Source organism: Polyodon spathula, chromosome 22 (genome assembly GCF_017654505.1).
Source record: "Polyodon spathula isolate WHYD16114869_AA chromosome 22, ASM1765450v1, whole genome shotgun sequence".
NCBI lineage: Eukaryota > Metazoa > Chordata > Actinopteri > Acipenseriformes > Polyodontidae > Polyodon > Polyodon spathula.
Window position 1 is genome coordinate 1,590,275 of NC_054555.1, and position 14,217 is coordinate 1,604,491.

Here is a 14,217-nt window from a genome sequence, read left to right on the forward strand (position 1 = left end):
CCATCGCAGGGTGTGTACCAAGTGCTGACCTGCAGACTCCCAGCAGTCCAACAGCTGTGCTGCCCTTACAAGTGGAGTTAAGTATCCCCAGTGCAAAATCTCACATCAAACTCCTATCATTCTGTGCTCTTGTTAAAGAAAAAAAAAAGCTCTTTTGGCACTACAAAATGGAATTCAGGTGTCTTTCGGAATGAGGGAAATGTTCTGACAGTTCATTAAAACTTCACGCCTTCTTTAACAGTGGGAGGGTGATTTGCCATGGCAGTGGAGAGACACGAGTCCTGCACGATTCACTGCACCCCCCCCCCCGTGTTGGCCCGGAGTGAATTGCAACACTGTAGAAGGTGTGTCACGTGATCGGTGTTCTCAGCACTGTAGAAGGTGTGTCACGTGATCGGTGTTCTCAGCACTGTAGAAGGTGTGTCACGTGATCGGTGTTCTCAGTACAGCAGTCGATTTGTGCTCTGGTGTGCAGCAGTAAGAAGGACACATGCCGAGCCTCGAGCTGTTTAGCAGCTGCACAATATTAGTGCAACAGAATCTCCTTTGTTTCCCTTTAAGCCACTGCAGACTGACCCCGGCAGCATCTTTGTCAAGTGGATTGAGGTCAGAACAACAGTATGAATCTGTCTGTCTGTCTAACTGCTAGCAGTCTGTATCACGAGAGACATTAAATCAAAGGACTTGACTCCTTATTTATTATTATTTATTTTTAAGGAGAAAAAATTTGTTTTAAAATGAGTTATTTTTAAAAGAAAAAAATTCTATGTACATTTGTACCGCAGTCCTATAGGAAGCCATATGACCCCCTATTAAATCCTGTAGGAATCTAATAGAATTTCTTCAGATCCTATGGGACCAAGAGGTGTCTGGCACACTGCTTCAGCACACTGTGTGTGTGTGTGTAGATGAGGTCGTGTTGCAGGCAGACCCAGCTGGAATTCTAAGGAGTACAGTAAAGCCTGCTTTGGTGTTTCTCATGTAGTGCTGGTCTACTTTATGGGAGGCCCCATCCTCCCCCTGCTAGCAGTGCTGTAGGAGCTCCCTGGCGGGGATTTCGGTTTCCATGGTGACCAGGAGGATGCTGCTGGTTGTCGTGGCGATATAGAATGAACGGCCCTTTTTTTTTTTTTTTTTTTTTTTTTTTTTTTTTTAATAGGCTGGTTAAACAGAAATGAGTGGGAGGGGAGGGGTCCCCCTGGATCGAAGTGGATGTGACACCCTGGGAGCCACGGCTACAACCCTTGCGCAGGCAGGCAGGCAGGCAGGCAGGCTGGCAGGCTGGCTGGGTTTGTTATTAGTTGGGGCCAGCTGTCACATGTTGCCACTTCTCACAGCATGCTTCGTTCTCAAGCCCACACTGGCCTCTGTTTATTCATAAATGTGCTTGTTTTCCTTGACAGACTGGGTTTCTGTCAGGGATTTTAATGTTAAAGCTTCACTTTTAACTGATTATGTCCAGATTATGTCTCATGTCCAGTCCCGCATTACAGTATATGAGTGATAGTATTCTGCTCCCAAAAAAGCATTTAGTTACTCCCCAGAACATTTAGAACTGCTGTGCAGGCTTTTCAGATTTGACCTTGCCATGGAAAGGCACTGATGATTTCCTTTTGATTTATTATTAATAATAATAATAATAATAATAGCACATTAATGTTATTCATGTGCTCCACGGTGCTGTGCTGTGTAAGCTATAAAAAAAATAAAACCTTGAAGGGGAAGGATTGTCACAGCATTGCATTTGTACTTGTCTACAATAATATACATGAAAAACAAAACGATAAACTGTACATGAAATATGAGGTTCTTTAGTAGACTAAATGAATAAAATAGATATCACATAGAGAAGCAGAATGTCTCCTAGGAATGAATGAATAGATGCCACTAAGGTGTTGATCGCTATCTGCTTATTAATTGTTAACCTTCCCTCTGTGGCAACTTTTAATCTTCTCCAGATTCCGTTGATTTGAAGCTTTGTCTTCAGTGGTTTAGGAAATGTCACTCTGAATTTCCCCCAAAAGAAAGAAATGTTTTAAAGTGCGATCGAGCACTTTAACTTTACAGCAAACTTGCTATAATATATTTCTAGTGCTAATATGAATTCGTCATGTAGCTCTGTTGAAAAACATTGTGCACGGTATATTGGGCTATTTCATCTGGGTGACCGTCTTGCAATTTGTTTCTGCCTGTCCAATGCACGAAGTCGAGATGTGCGTTCCTTATATAATCTACAGCCTGTTGTGTGCTTCTCTGTGATGCTGCGCAAATGAAAGATGTTCCCACACACAGCAGTAACTTTGGCGAGGGACCGGCAGTGCACACTTACTGTTGGGACTAATTTAATGAGTCAAGCTGCCTGCTCTCCCTGTTAACAATTCTAATCAACACTTAGGGAACAGCTTTCCCATAGTAAAAGCATAGCAAAGTGTAATGAAGCACAGAGACATGCATGATAAAGCATAGGTGCTGTAAGGGTTAGAGTTGTTTAAAAATACTGCGCTGCACTTTTAGAAGGGGTATTGAATTTATTCCCGTGTCTGTAACCTTTCAGGTGCTGTGTGATGATTGCGAGGTCCCTCTGTGATGGGCACTGGTTTATGTTCCCTTGGTACTCTGCACCACAGCAGCTTCTATACAGCCAGCTGCCTGAGCCAGATTAGTGGTGAACTGAGCCCTGCTGCATGGTGCCAGTGGGAGAGCTGATTCGTACCTTTCCATTATCAACACTTGCACCTCATTCACAACTTGCTGAAGGGCCCACTTCAGCTGCACTTGAGACGGATGCATGCAAAGCCAGGAAAGCCTCGCTACACAATGCCAAAACATCTATCCACTTCTGCGGTTTCACGCTGCAATAGCAACACCTGCTGGGAGGGGAGGGGCTGGTTCAGCTGCAGGCTCTCCCACAGTCACTAGTGCCTGACAATCAGCAGCGTTCATTTCACTTTATGCTGATGCCTTCAGGTGCTGGCAGGTGAGGCTGTCCTTGGTTGTCCTCCTGAAACTGCAGCACACCCACGCCACTGTGCTTGGGCACTAAATGGAGCCGGATCTAAATCAGTTTCTTTTTTTTTGTGGCTGACCAGCATGCCACCAGCTCAGAGATGACAAACACGCATTTCAAACAGCTTTCTGAAAACCTGCTATTAAGTTATTAACACGTATTATAAAAATAACTCTGTTTCACAAAGGCAGGTTTGAGGCTTTGAAGTGTGGAAACTACAACTAGGGAAGGAACTCCTGCATGGAAACAGGAACGTGTGGTTGAGGGTCCCGTGATGGATGCATGTGTGTGTGTGCCTCTGGGCTTGGTGGCTCTGGTTTCTTTGTGTCCAAGACTACTTTCTGCCAACTTTTAAAATGGTCACCGGTTGCCTTGGGAACCAGACTTACTTCCCCCACGAGAAGCCCGTGCTGCTTGTGTATTAGTGGGCTTGCATCTAACCTATTCTGTCCCATTCTGTCTTTTTTTTTTTTTTCACACCCAACGTAACAAGCTAAGTCTTTGTAATAAACTGTTTGGTTTGTAAGTATGGGAGCCTGTTTTGCAGTATGCAGTTTAAGAAAGCTGGAGTTGAAATCTAAAAAAACTTCCCTCAGAAACTCTCTCTTCTTTTCCCAGCAAGCTCTCATTAATTCTGCCTCAGGCTTCTGCTGTGGCAACACTTCTAAAATAGCACTGCCTGTCAGTGGAAGGCTGGGTGCTGTTGCTATAGCAACATGTTTTTTTTTTTTTTTTTTTCATCCTTGGGTTAGGAATTTTAATCAGCCTCATCTCTCCCGTCACCGATACAGAACCCAGCATCTTCAGAGTAATGCGAGAGGTTCATTAAATGAGAATATAATTATCACTCCTTAGACCCTGCTAATTAATCAATTTGGGGAGAAAATAAATAATAGACACTGGAACTCAAATGCAGTTATTTTATCAGCTCTCGTTGGGCTGTTTTCTCATTTTTAATTGTTTTTTATTTCTATATTAAGGATTTGCACCAGCTGCTCTGCTATGCTGCAGGATTCAGTACATGAACCCCTGCAGGAGGTGCTGAATCCCTAGTGACTGGGGTGCAGTGGAGCTTCCTGCCCTCACTACTGTGTATTACAGCAAAACCTCCAACTGTACCTTAGTGGGACCCGGAGGTTAAACCAAATTGTTCTGCTGATTGAGTTACAACAGTGAAATGGCTTGTATGATTCTCCCAATCAAGAAAGGCGTGCTACCAACCCTTTACAATGTAACAAGCAGCACCACTAGTAATTCTACTAGAGATAGTCACGCAGGACAGAAGAGCATTGCTTCTCACTTCTGTATTATCTCTTGGTTGAGAGAGTTTGTATCGGGCTTGTGTCCTGGGGCCTCATGGTTTTATTTGAGACGTTCCTTGGTGTTCTGGCTTCGTGGATCTGCCCAGATCGGTTTGGTTTTTAACGAACGCCACTCTTGCAGTGCTCGGAGACAAGCACCCACAGAACGTTCTTCCGTACAGCAGAGAGTGGAAAGCCTCCCGTTATTTAATTTGCTGTGTCTTCTAAATGGAGCGGCAGCATTATTAATTCTTTACTACAGCATTAGCTTTACGACGCTAGGGCAGCTGGGCTTTGGGATCAAGAGGTTGGGGTTCAGATACCTCTTTTTTTTTTTTTTTCTTTAACCCTTTTCATGCACGGTGACCTCATAGGTGACGGATTCAAAAACTTTTCTGTGGTTTTCAGGGCATGCTGATTTGCGGTGAGCCATTCCACTAGTTTCACGATTCCGCTGGGGGGGAGGACAGAAGCGCCACTAATCACAAAAAGGTGTGGCTCTCATTACAACCAATACACTCAAAATAAACGATGACTGTTTGGGGGCTCTCTGACGAAGCCCCAAAATGTATTTGATCATTCCAGTTTTAGTAAACAAGACCATGATGTTTCGACCGCTTGGTCTTGGTCATGGTCTCAGTTCTTGGCTTCCATCTGTAAAGGTAGTCCGCAGCCAATCAGAAATTTGCAGTACGCCAGCAGATGACCTGATTGGTGGAAATCTCCGGCTCCTGCTCCACGTTGTTGCCGGGGAGGAGTGATGCTCTAATTGAGCAGTTTGCAGTATTGTCTGGTAATGCCCGGCCCCTACAGTGTCAAAGCCAGGGGCCGCGTGTCGTTCCCTTTGCTTCGGAGGCACCGCCCCCTTCAGTCCGTCAGCCCTGTGACGTTCAAAGGATAGTTTCTAGGTCAGTACTCTTCTCTATGAATAATAAGTGTCAGCTTAAAAGAGATTTATTTATAGAGACTTGGAGATGAGCTAATCACTGACAAAATACCCCAGTCACTGCCTGCCTGCCTGCCTGGAATGGTGTAGGGAGGGAGGGAGGGGGCATTGCAGTAGAAAGATGAGGGGGCTGTAGAACCCAGATCCCGTCGTAGGATTTAGTAACAGCTTGGATAACAAAAAAAAAAAAAAGCGAATCGCTCCAGGATATTATTAAGAAACACAAGTTGTTCCCTTGTGTTGTGTGTGTGTTTTTTTTTTTTTTTTTTTTTTTTTTTAATTCTAAACTTACGAAATGATCCCATTACCATCACCTCCTTTTAATTTCCCCCTCCGTTTCTCAAGGGCAGTGCTGAAGCAGCGATAAAGCAAGCTTGTAATTATTTTAATCAATTTCTTTATTTTCATAAAAATTTCCAGGCGGCATAGTTTGCACAGCTGAGACAAAGCAGTTCGTTTTGAAGAAGCGTCTTCCTTTTGGCAGCGAAAGCAAATCCGAGTAGATTACTTGAAATTACATTTGCAGGGCTCTGGCAAGGTCTCGTTTGGCTCAATTTGTTACGCTGCGCTGCTGCAGAAGCAATTTGATACCGGGGACTGAGTTTTAGATCAAAGAAGAAACAGAATGCTCTGTCTGTGACAGGAATCGCTTTCTCCCCTCTAGTAAATCAGCAGTGACATCCACAGCTCATTGAGAGTGGGTGGAAGCATGTTCCCTTAGGCAATGTGAGCCAGCAGGGACACGAATATCTACTGTACCAGGGGACCATGGGGCTTTATTTAGTGAGTACACCATTTTATATATTAACAAGCTCAGGCATTTAGACTGGAGATCTACTGCTATAGATTGGGGTCTGTTCAGTGGATCTTAGCAGTTTTAAATGCTGCTGTTGTATAAATCATTCAAATTGAGTAGATTTGTGTTGGATTTATCAAGCATTCTGCAGAAATGCAATTTTATCATATATATTATTATTATTTAAGTAAAATATATTAAGCTTGAAAAAACAGCCAACGTGTGGCTTGTAGGGTTAATTTAATAACTCAAGGGCACGCCTACATTGTTTGCTACTTGTGATGTAAACCATTGTGTACCAGTTTATTTACTTCTTTCTCGTAATACAGTGCGGATTGCATTTGGAGGTAAAGGCTTGATGCATGTGGCTCGCAGGGTCTATAGGCGAGTGAAATGGCACAGTAGAAGCCATTGACAGTGGAGCAGATGACAGAGCGCTGGTCCTGGAGCTGCTCCTAACCCGGCCCTTCTTCTCTCCCCGCAGGGCGCTGTACACGTATGAAGACAGCACTGATGACCTGACACTGGCGTCTTCAGGGGGTGAGTGCTCTTTAAACACAAGGCCAAAGAACGCAGCCACAAAATAAACCGTAACGGCCTCTAGATTTCAAATTATAAAAGACAACGATGGAGAAATGCATAGCGGTCAGGCACACTAACTTGCCTCCTGAGTGTGTTTGTTACTGAGAGTAGCAGGGATCTGCTGCAAGGAGGTGCTTGTTCGCCTGCCCGCTTGCGTAGTTACAGGCTGTACAGTATCTCTGGAGACTCGCTTCTGCAATTAGTGATTTGAACTTCAGAATGACATTCTCAGGGAGAGTGTCCGAGCACAGTGTGCACGTCACACTTGAGTTTCTGCTGAATTTGCTGTTTGTTATTAAAAGGCAAAAGCACACAAGAGCTTCTGTGATCACCGGTATGCTTTAACTAACTCTAAACATGTACCGCTCTGCTGGCTTCCTGTCCCTCTCGTCCCCGGAATCCTCTCTTGCAGGGGAATGCTGGGAGTGGGTCTCATTGTGCAGCCTGTTCTTCTGACTTTCCCTAATGGTGAGTTGTTGTTGTTTTTTCTCTCTCTCTCCCTCTCTCTCTCTCAGATGGGGGTCTGCCAGAGATCACAGTGAGCTTCGACAACACCCAGGTCATGTACGGCTTCTGCAGCATGAAAGAGCCAAACGCTGTACTGCCACGCTACGTCCTCATCAACTGGGTGAGTGGCAAACACACGCTCATGCAGACAGACACACATGCTAACACGTTCACATGCTAACACACACACAGATGCACAATGGAATGCTCCTGTCTGTATCGGTATGGTAACAGCTTGCTCTCTCTCCTCTCTTTCTGTCTCTCTCTCTCTCTAGGTTGGTGAGGATGTCCCGGATGCCAGGAAGTGTGCGTGTGCCAGTCATGTGTCCGCGATCGCAGATTTCTTTCAGGTCAGTCTCACTGAGGTAACTTCTCACACCCCCTCCTCTTTACTGCAGGACTACTAACTCTCAAATTCACTACTCTCCCTAACCGTCTCCTCTTACTCCAGGACTACTGACTCTCAAATTTACTACTCCCCCTAACCCTAACCCTCTCCTCTTATTCCAGGACTACTGACTCTCAAATTCACTACTCCCCCTAACCCTAACCCTCTCCTCTTACTCCAGGACTACTGACTCTCAAATTCACTACTCCCCCTAACCCTAACCCTCTCCTCTTATTCCAGGACTACTGACTCTCAAATTCACTACTCTCCCTAACCCTCTGCTCTTACTCCATGACTACTGATGCTCAAATTCACTATTTATACAATGTTGACTGTTTAATGAGTGTTTTTTTCTGTGCTGTACGGTCTAAATTCACCTGAGATCATCGGGTCTCTTCATTCTTGTCTTGAGAGGTAATTTTACTAAACTTTTGCGCCAGTCTTTGTACGAGTCTGTGTACAATGACAAGAAGGAAGGGTTTCTGCTAAATGCAAATAAATCCCATCACTTCCTCTCAAAAGCACTGCTATGTACAGTGTAGAATAAATCCATGTGGGGAAAAAATCTCCTGAAAACCCAGCCAGAATGACGGTACTGTTTTTGCCAGATTTGCTGTTGCTCAGCGACAGTCAAAACACTGCAGTTAGTGCTCTGACCTTGCAGATACGCCTGTGTAAACTTCTATTAATGTGTTCATGTTGAAGCAACAGAATAATGCAGGACTGTTTCCCATAGAGCATAGCATAGGCAGGCATTGTAAAGACCAGCAAGGCAACGTAAAACATATTAAAACGAAAAAAACAGGCAAACCATGGTAAGCTCTATAAATGCATAGCAAAACCTATTGTTTATTTTCTTACTTGTTTAAATATCTTCTACAGTAGCTGGAACTTCTGTACCCTCTGAAACAGCAAGATATATTCCATTGACGCAGCAGCAGCAGCTGTGAAGGGGGCAGACCTTACAGTGGCACTCCCCCTAGTGGTCAGTCAGTAATGAATTCAATGAGAAACATTTTGAGTCAGTCCTTTTTCAGTATCGTCTTCAAAAAGTCAGTTTCTTTTTAGCGATTAAAAAATAAATAAATAAATTATAATTCAAGCCATCTTCTGGAACTAGAAAAGGGGGATTAGTATGGTATAAAATAAAGGTATAAAAGCAAGAAGGAAATAAAGGATGATAAGAGAACATACACAGTTAGATACTGAATACATAATAAAGTGGATGGCTGTTTGGGTAAACCAAAGCCTGTGTCTAGCGCATGTGTTCAGAGACACTGACTGATGAAGCCCACTTCAGACAATGCATTGTCTTTTATATCCCCAGTGTTGTCTTTCACTGGCCTGAGGGCTGTTTGTGAGATTTCAGCTGCTCTTGTAGTTTTAGTGTGCAGCAGATTCATTCCGAGTCAGACAGACGCCTACTCTCTCTGATGTGTGTCAGTAGCACAGATGGAGACTGATTTAAGTATGGGGGTCATGGCATTGTGAATGGAAGTGCAGCAGAACATGTGCTGCAACTAACTTACTACTAACCGCACCCACTGGCCTGCCTCTGCAGGGAGTGGACGTCGTTGTCAATGCCAGCAGCATGGAGGATATCGACCCCGTGGCTATCGGCCAGAGACTGACCAACGGGACAGCTGTGATCGCCAGTCCTGTGCTGAGCCGACTGCGAATAAGAGAAGAGGAGCAAACGCAGCCTGTGGTGAGGGAGAGCTTTTGCAATGTGTGTGTGTGTGTGTGTGTGTTGTGCAAGATCACTTTGGAGCAGGGGCCTCCAATCACAGTCTGGAGGGCCATTCCGTACCAGGTTTAACTGTTGGAATGCCTGCCTGACTCTCTGCTCTGAGTGGTAACAGGAATGGCCAATAGACAGAGATGGGTTTGTTGTCTCCGGAAGTCCTGACAACCCTCCTGGACGTGGCAGACACTCCTGTTCTTCCTACGCCCCCCCCCCCCCCCCCCCCCCCCCCCCCCCCCCCCCCGTTACCCTGGGCGAGGTGCTTGTGATAACCCGCTCTCCCGTTACCCTGGGCGAGGTGCTTGTGATAACCCGCTCTCCCGTTACCCTGGGCGAGGTGCTTGTGATAACCCGCTCTCCCGTTACCCTGGGCGAGGTGCTTGTGATAACCCGCTCTCCCGTTACCCTGGGCGAGGTGCTTGTGATAACCCGCTCTCCCGTTACCCTGGGCGAGGTGCTTGTGATAACCCGCTCTCCTGCACCGGTAACTCGCCTAAACTCCCTGTCTCTTCCAACAGGGCACCTGCTATGAGAAGACGAATGCCGAGATTGAAATGAAAAAGATCAATCGAGAGGAGTTCTGGGAACAAGCCAAGGTGCGTGCGTGTGTGTGCGTGCATGCGTGTGTCACACAAGCACTCTGCAATGTGGGAGAGAAAGAGCTCAATGAATCTGGCAGGACCTGACATCTCTGTGCAATGAAAGAGGCCAGCAAAGCCAAACACGATTCACTTTTCACATAGACGGCTCGTTCCAGCTGCACATTCCTGCAGCTTCTCCTGTCCTGTCCGCAAGTGATGAACACTTCTCTATGTGCTCAAAGCTACTTTCTTTTCTTTCTTTTTAAACTGTCAGTGTAAATCCAGAGAAAAACATAACAAAAAGGTAATTTTCAAGTCCACTGTGTCCTTGGTTCTGATAGATTCAAATTGAATTTAATTTGAAGTAAGCAGCTTTACGTGATAGCAACCCTTACCTACTTGGTGAAATCATATACTGATACGCATTCCTTGAGCGTCCATCCCTTTCCCTAAATACTGTTCAGTTCTCAGTCATTCTGTCTCTCGCTGTAATGAGATGAGAAAATGTTTCGGGTGAATGTGATTGAAGTGCAATGGGTAAAGGGATGTGGACATTCGTTATGAATGTGATTGAAATTCAGTGGATAAAGGGATGTGGAAGCTCGTTATGAATGTGATTGAAATGCAATGGATAAAGGGATGTGGAAGCTCGTTATGAATGTGATTGAAATGCAGTGGATAAAGGGATGTGGACATTCGTTATGAATGTGATTGAAATGCAATGAATAAAGGGATGTAGACGTTCATTTTTTGTGAACTGCAGTGGCTGGGTGTGCCTGGAATGGCTAAGATGCCGAGTGGGAGCAGGGGGGTCGACTGACCGCTCTGCTAGGACAGAACCTGTGCATGAGGATTAGGACGAACATCTGAATGCCAGATGTGTTGTAGTTATTGTCTAATACAGATTTAAGAAAATGGCTACGGATTCCTAATGATTTCAAGTGAGTGGTGCTGAGGTGCAATTGAGTGACTGTGCCTGGCTCCACAGCGTGACGAGGAGATGCGGAAGGAGGAAGAGAGGAGGAAGGCTCTGGAGGAGAGGCAGCGGTTTGAGGAGGAGCGCATGGAGCTGGAGAGGAGAGAGCAGGAGGAGCGAGAGAAGAGGTACCGTGAGAGGGAGATGCAGATCGAGGAGCACAGGTAACCCCTCCCCACCGGCACGACCTCCAGGCCATTCCAGTTGCAATTGCATTTGAACCTTGGCACACACCTACGCAATTAGCATCATGCCATATAGTCAGTTTGATTTATATAGTATGTTTCTGTATTTATAATAGAGGAAACATGTTCATGCATGTAGTTTTGTAGTGTAATGCTAACTTGTATTTGTAATTGCTGGAGCATCATTGTAAGTGTGGATGCAATTGAACAATCTAGCTTTGTGACTGGAACAGCAATTCTGTAATTGAACAGTATAGCATTGTGATTGGCATAGCAATTCTGATTGACACCAGGCTGTTTTTTCTCTTGGACAGGAGACAGCAGCAGAGCAAGGAGGTCGAGGATGTGCAAGAAAGGACGAAAGACCAGTCAATTTTTGTAAGAGAAACCTGTCTGTCTGCGAGTAAAGCATGCCTAGAGAGGAGCACAAACCTCCCGCTGGCTAGGGGGCGCTGTGGGTTTCCAACCTGGCTTGCGTTCTTGGCTTCACTTTGAACGATTGGCCCTGCTTACGTGGACCCCGCCGGCGCAGTGCATGTGAAACGTTCCCCCGTTCTCTACGCTCTCTCTGCGTAGAGATATGCTTAGCTGTCTGTCTTCTCTCTCTGCCTGTCTGGCTATCTGCCTGCTTGTCTATCTGTCTTGTCTGTGTCAGCTGACTTGGGAGGATGATAGGGGACAGATATTTTAATGAAACTCGGACAGAGTACATCAGTCCCTGTAAAACACTGAAACAAAGATCTGTATTTCAAGCTCAGTGAGTGCCATCCACCCCATGCCTCCAGTTTATACAATACGAGATCAGCAGTACCGTTGCAATCTGCACCATACCACAGCACTGCAGTGTTTGACAGGAAAGTATTGACGGTTGTGTGAAAACAAACAGTGAAACAGCCTTTTTTAAAAACTCCTACCACATTTACAATCAATATAATGTAAATGGCAACACGTTTTTGTTTAAGTTGCATTTGCCCTCACACATTCCTAGTTAGTACTGGAGAGAATCAGTTGATTTGGAGCCCCCTGCTGGTAAGAGACGGGAATGACGGTTTTAAAACGCTGTCCCCCTTTCCCTTGCTCAGGTAGAACAGGAGGAAGAGGCCAGTCAGCAGCTCAAGAAGATGGAGTCGGAAGTAGAGGTGGGTTGTTCTAGAGAGCATCCACAAGGGGGCGCTGGGTGGCAGCTTAGACCAGAGTGTTTGTCTTCTTCCTTTTTACTTTTTTTTTCTGACTTTGTTTTTTTTTTTGTGTTGATTATCTGGAATGTAGCCAGAAAATGTACGTCCAGTCAAAACGCTTGTCTTTGAAATTATAAGGTGTTCTTTAGTACAGGGCTGTTCTGCAGTGCCATTCCACTGCAGTTAAATTGGTTCAATTAAATCGTTTAGAACAAGGTTGGAACAAAGTCCAGGAGTGGAAGAGACCAGCTTCGCCACCGCTGCTTTTGAATTTTCTAAATCTTGACCTCTATTAACCCCTTACTTCCCAGCATCCTATTGGAATTGCAATTCCTGCAGTGCTTTAGAAGCCTGCACCATTGAAAATGCAAATAAATCTGTGATTTTGAAAGTTGTTTAAAAGACACACAAAGGCTCAGTTTAGCAGGATCTACTGGCACTGAACCCCTGATTATTACCTTGACCTTGTCAGTGGGGTACCCTCCTGGTAATGCCCTCTTATAAGGACACTGCTATATAGGGGTTGCATGTGGAGTGTGACTCCTCAGCCTCCTTCAGCAGAACCATGAGCCCTGACTCTGACTCAAGCAGATTGCACACACTGTACCCAGATTATGAAAACATACCGTCACGGCATCAGTTAGATTGCAAAACAACACCAACATGGTACCCAAACAGAGATAAAGTGAAGACCCTGATGAAGGCACTCTCTGAACAATGTGTGTCAGAGCTTCTTAGTTTAACAGATCCTGATGAACACTAATCTAAAGGAATTTGAAAAACAGGAATGGACCCCGACCCTGCCCCATAGTGTGTAAGCAATGTAGATATCCTGATGCATGTCCTTCTTGTGTGTGCCCTGCAGGAGGCAGCAGCGATCATCGCTCAGAGGACAGACAACCCACGCGAGTACTTCAAGCAGAGAGAGCGGGCCGTGGCCATCAGTTTCGACAGCTCCCCTCTCTCCAGCCACAGGGCAGGTAGGGTCACGTGATTCAGTCGCCATGGACCCAGTGATGCAGGGTGCACTCTCCTTCAAAGGCTTGTCTTTGTTTTCTGTGTTTGAAAAAACATTACTAATCCATCTCGCACTGCACTCTGTTAGTGGCTGAACTGTCTACCCCCACAGTACTGATTTGCTCCTATGGAAAGTCCCCCCTCAATATTAAGGCCACCCCAGTATTCAATAATAAGGCCGCCCTCTCCAGTCCATCTCCTAAAGTTTGAGTTGCAAAGTTTTCAGTTGACCCATTTGAACAGGGAATTTTCGTTCAGGATCCCTTGCGTCTCTCTTAAGGTGATTGGAAGATCATGAACAATGTTTCTGTTGCTGTTTTTGTGTTGCTAGAGGGTATGTATCTGTTACGGATAATGGCATTGGTCAGTCTGCCAAGAGAACTAGCAGCTATTCGCTGGTCAGTGCTTTTATAAGGGTCATTGCACAGTATTACACCAAATACAGCAGTAAGGATCTGGGACTAGGGATTATCTCATGCAAAGCTGGAACAAGTTTTGCCCACATTTGAAAGCACAGCATATTAAACATGTTCTGGTGGGAGTTTTAGACTGGGTTTGATCAGCCCTGTGTTCTTCCTCTGTGCATGAATTCCAGTTGGCTGCGTGGGGAGAGAAGAGTAACTGCTCTCCTCACAGATCTGCAGCTGGAGAGGGTGTGCCCCGCAGCAGCGAGAGCACTGTCCATACCCACAGCAGAGCCACTGCCTCGATCTCCTCCTCCTGCAAGAGCGGAGACAGGCGTCCCCTGCTGGTTCTGAAGTCCCAGTGCCAGGACTTTAACAGCAATGGGCAGGCAGGCAGTTACAGAAGGCATGACCTGCAACGACTGCACCCTGCATGATGCGCTCTCTCTCTTTCTCTTTCTCTTTGTGTGTGTGTGTGTGTGTCTGTCTGTCTGGCTGTCTGTTTGTCTGCCTTTCGTTCTCCCTCTCTTCTCTGTCTCTCCCTCCCTCCTTCCTTCCTCTCCTCTCTCCCGGTCCCTTGCAACCTCTCTCACACTCCTCCATAT

At 45.6% G+C, this 14,217-nt stretch overlaps 1 protein-coding gene across 6 annotated transcripts in view; it reads left to right on the forward strand.

Moving 5' to 3' along the window:
• Positions 1 to 14,217, forward strand: part of LOC121297597 (drebrin-like) — a 40,330-nt gene that overhangs the window by 21,228 nt on the left and 4,885 nt on the right. For 4 of the 6 annotated variants that reach the window (XM_041224024.1, XM_041224019.1, XM_041224023.1 and 1 more), the window contains exons 2-10: positions 6,535 to 6,590; positions 7,148 to 7,260; positions 7,415 to 7,504; positions 9,089 to 9,235; positions 9,790 to 9,867; positions 10,841 to 10,992; positions 11,328 to 11,391; positions 12,096 to 12,152; positions 13,057 to 13,171. In XM_041224024.1, the coding sequence (XP_041079958.1) occupies positions 6,535 to 6,590; positions 7,148 to 7,260; positions 7,415 to 7,504; positions 9,089 to 9,235; positions 9,790 to 9,867; positions 10,841 to 10,992; positions 11,328 to 11,391; positions 12,096 to 12,152; positions 13,057 to 13,171 (872 nt within the window). The remainder of the gene's footprint in view (positions 1 to 6,534; positions 6,591 to 7,147; positions 7,261 to 7,414; positions 7,505 to 9,088; positions 9,236 to 9,789; positions 9,868 to 10,840; positions 10,993 to 11,327; positions 11,392 to 12,095; positions 12,153 to 13,056; positions 13,172 to 14,217) is intronic. The other 2 variants (XM_041224020.1, XM_041224021.1) reach the window with 2 other exon arrangements.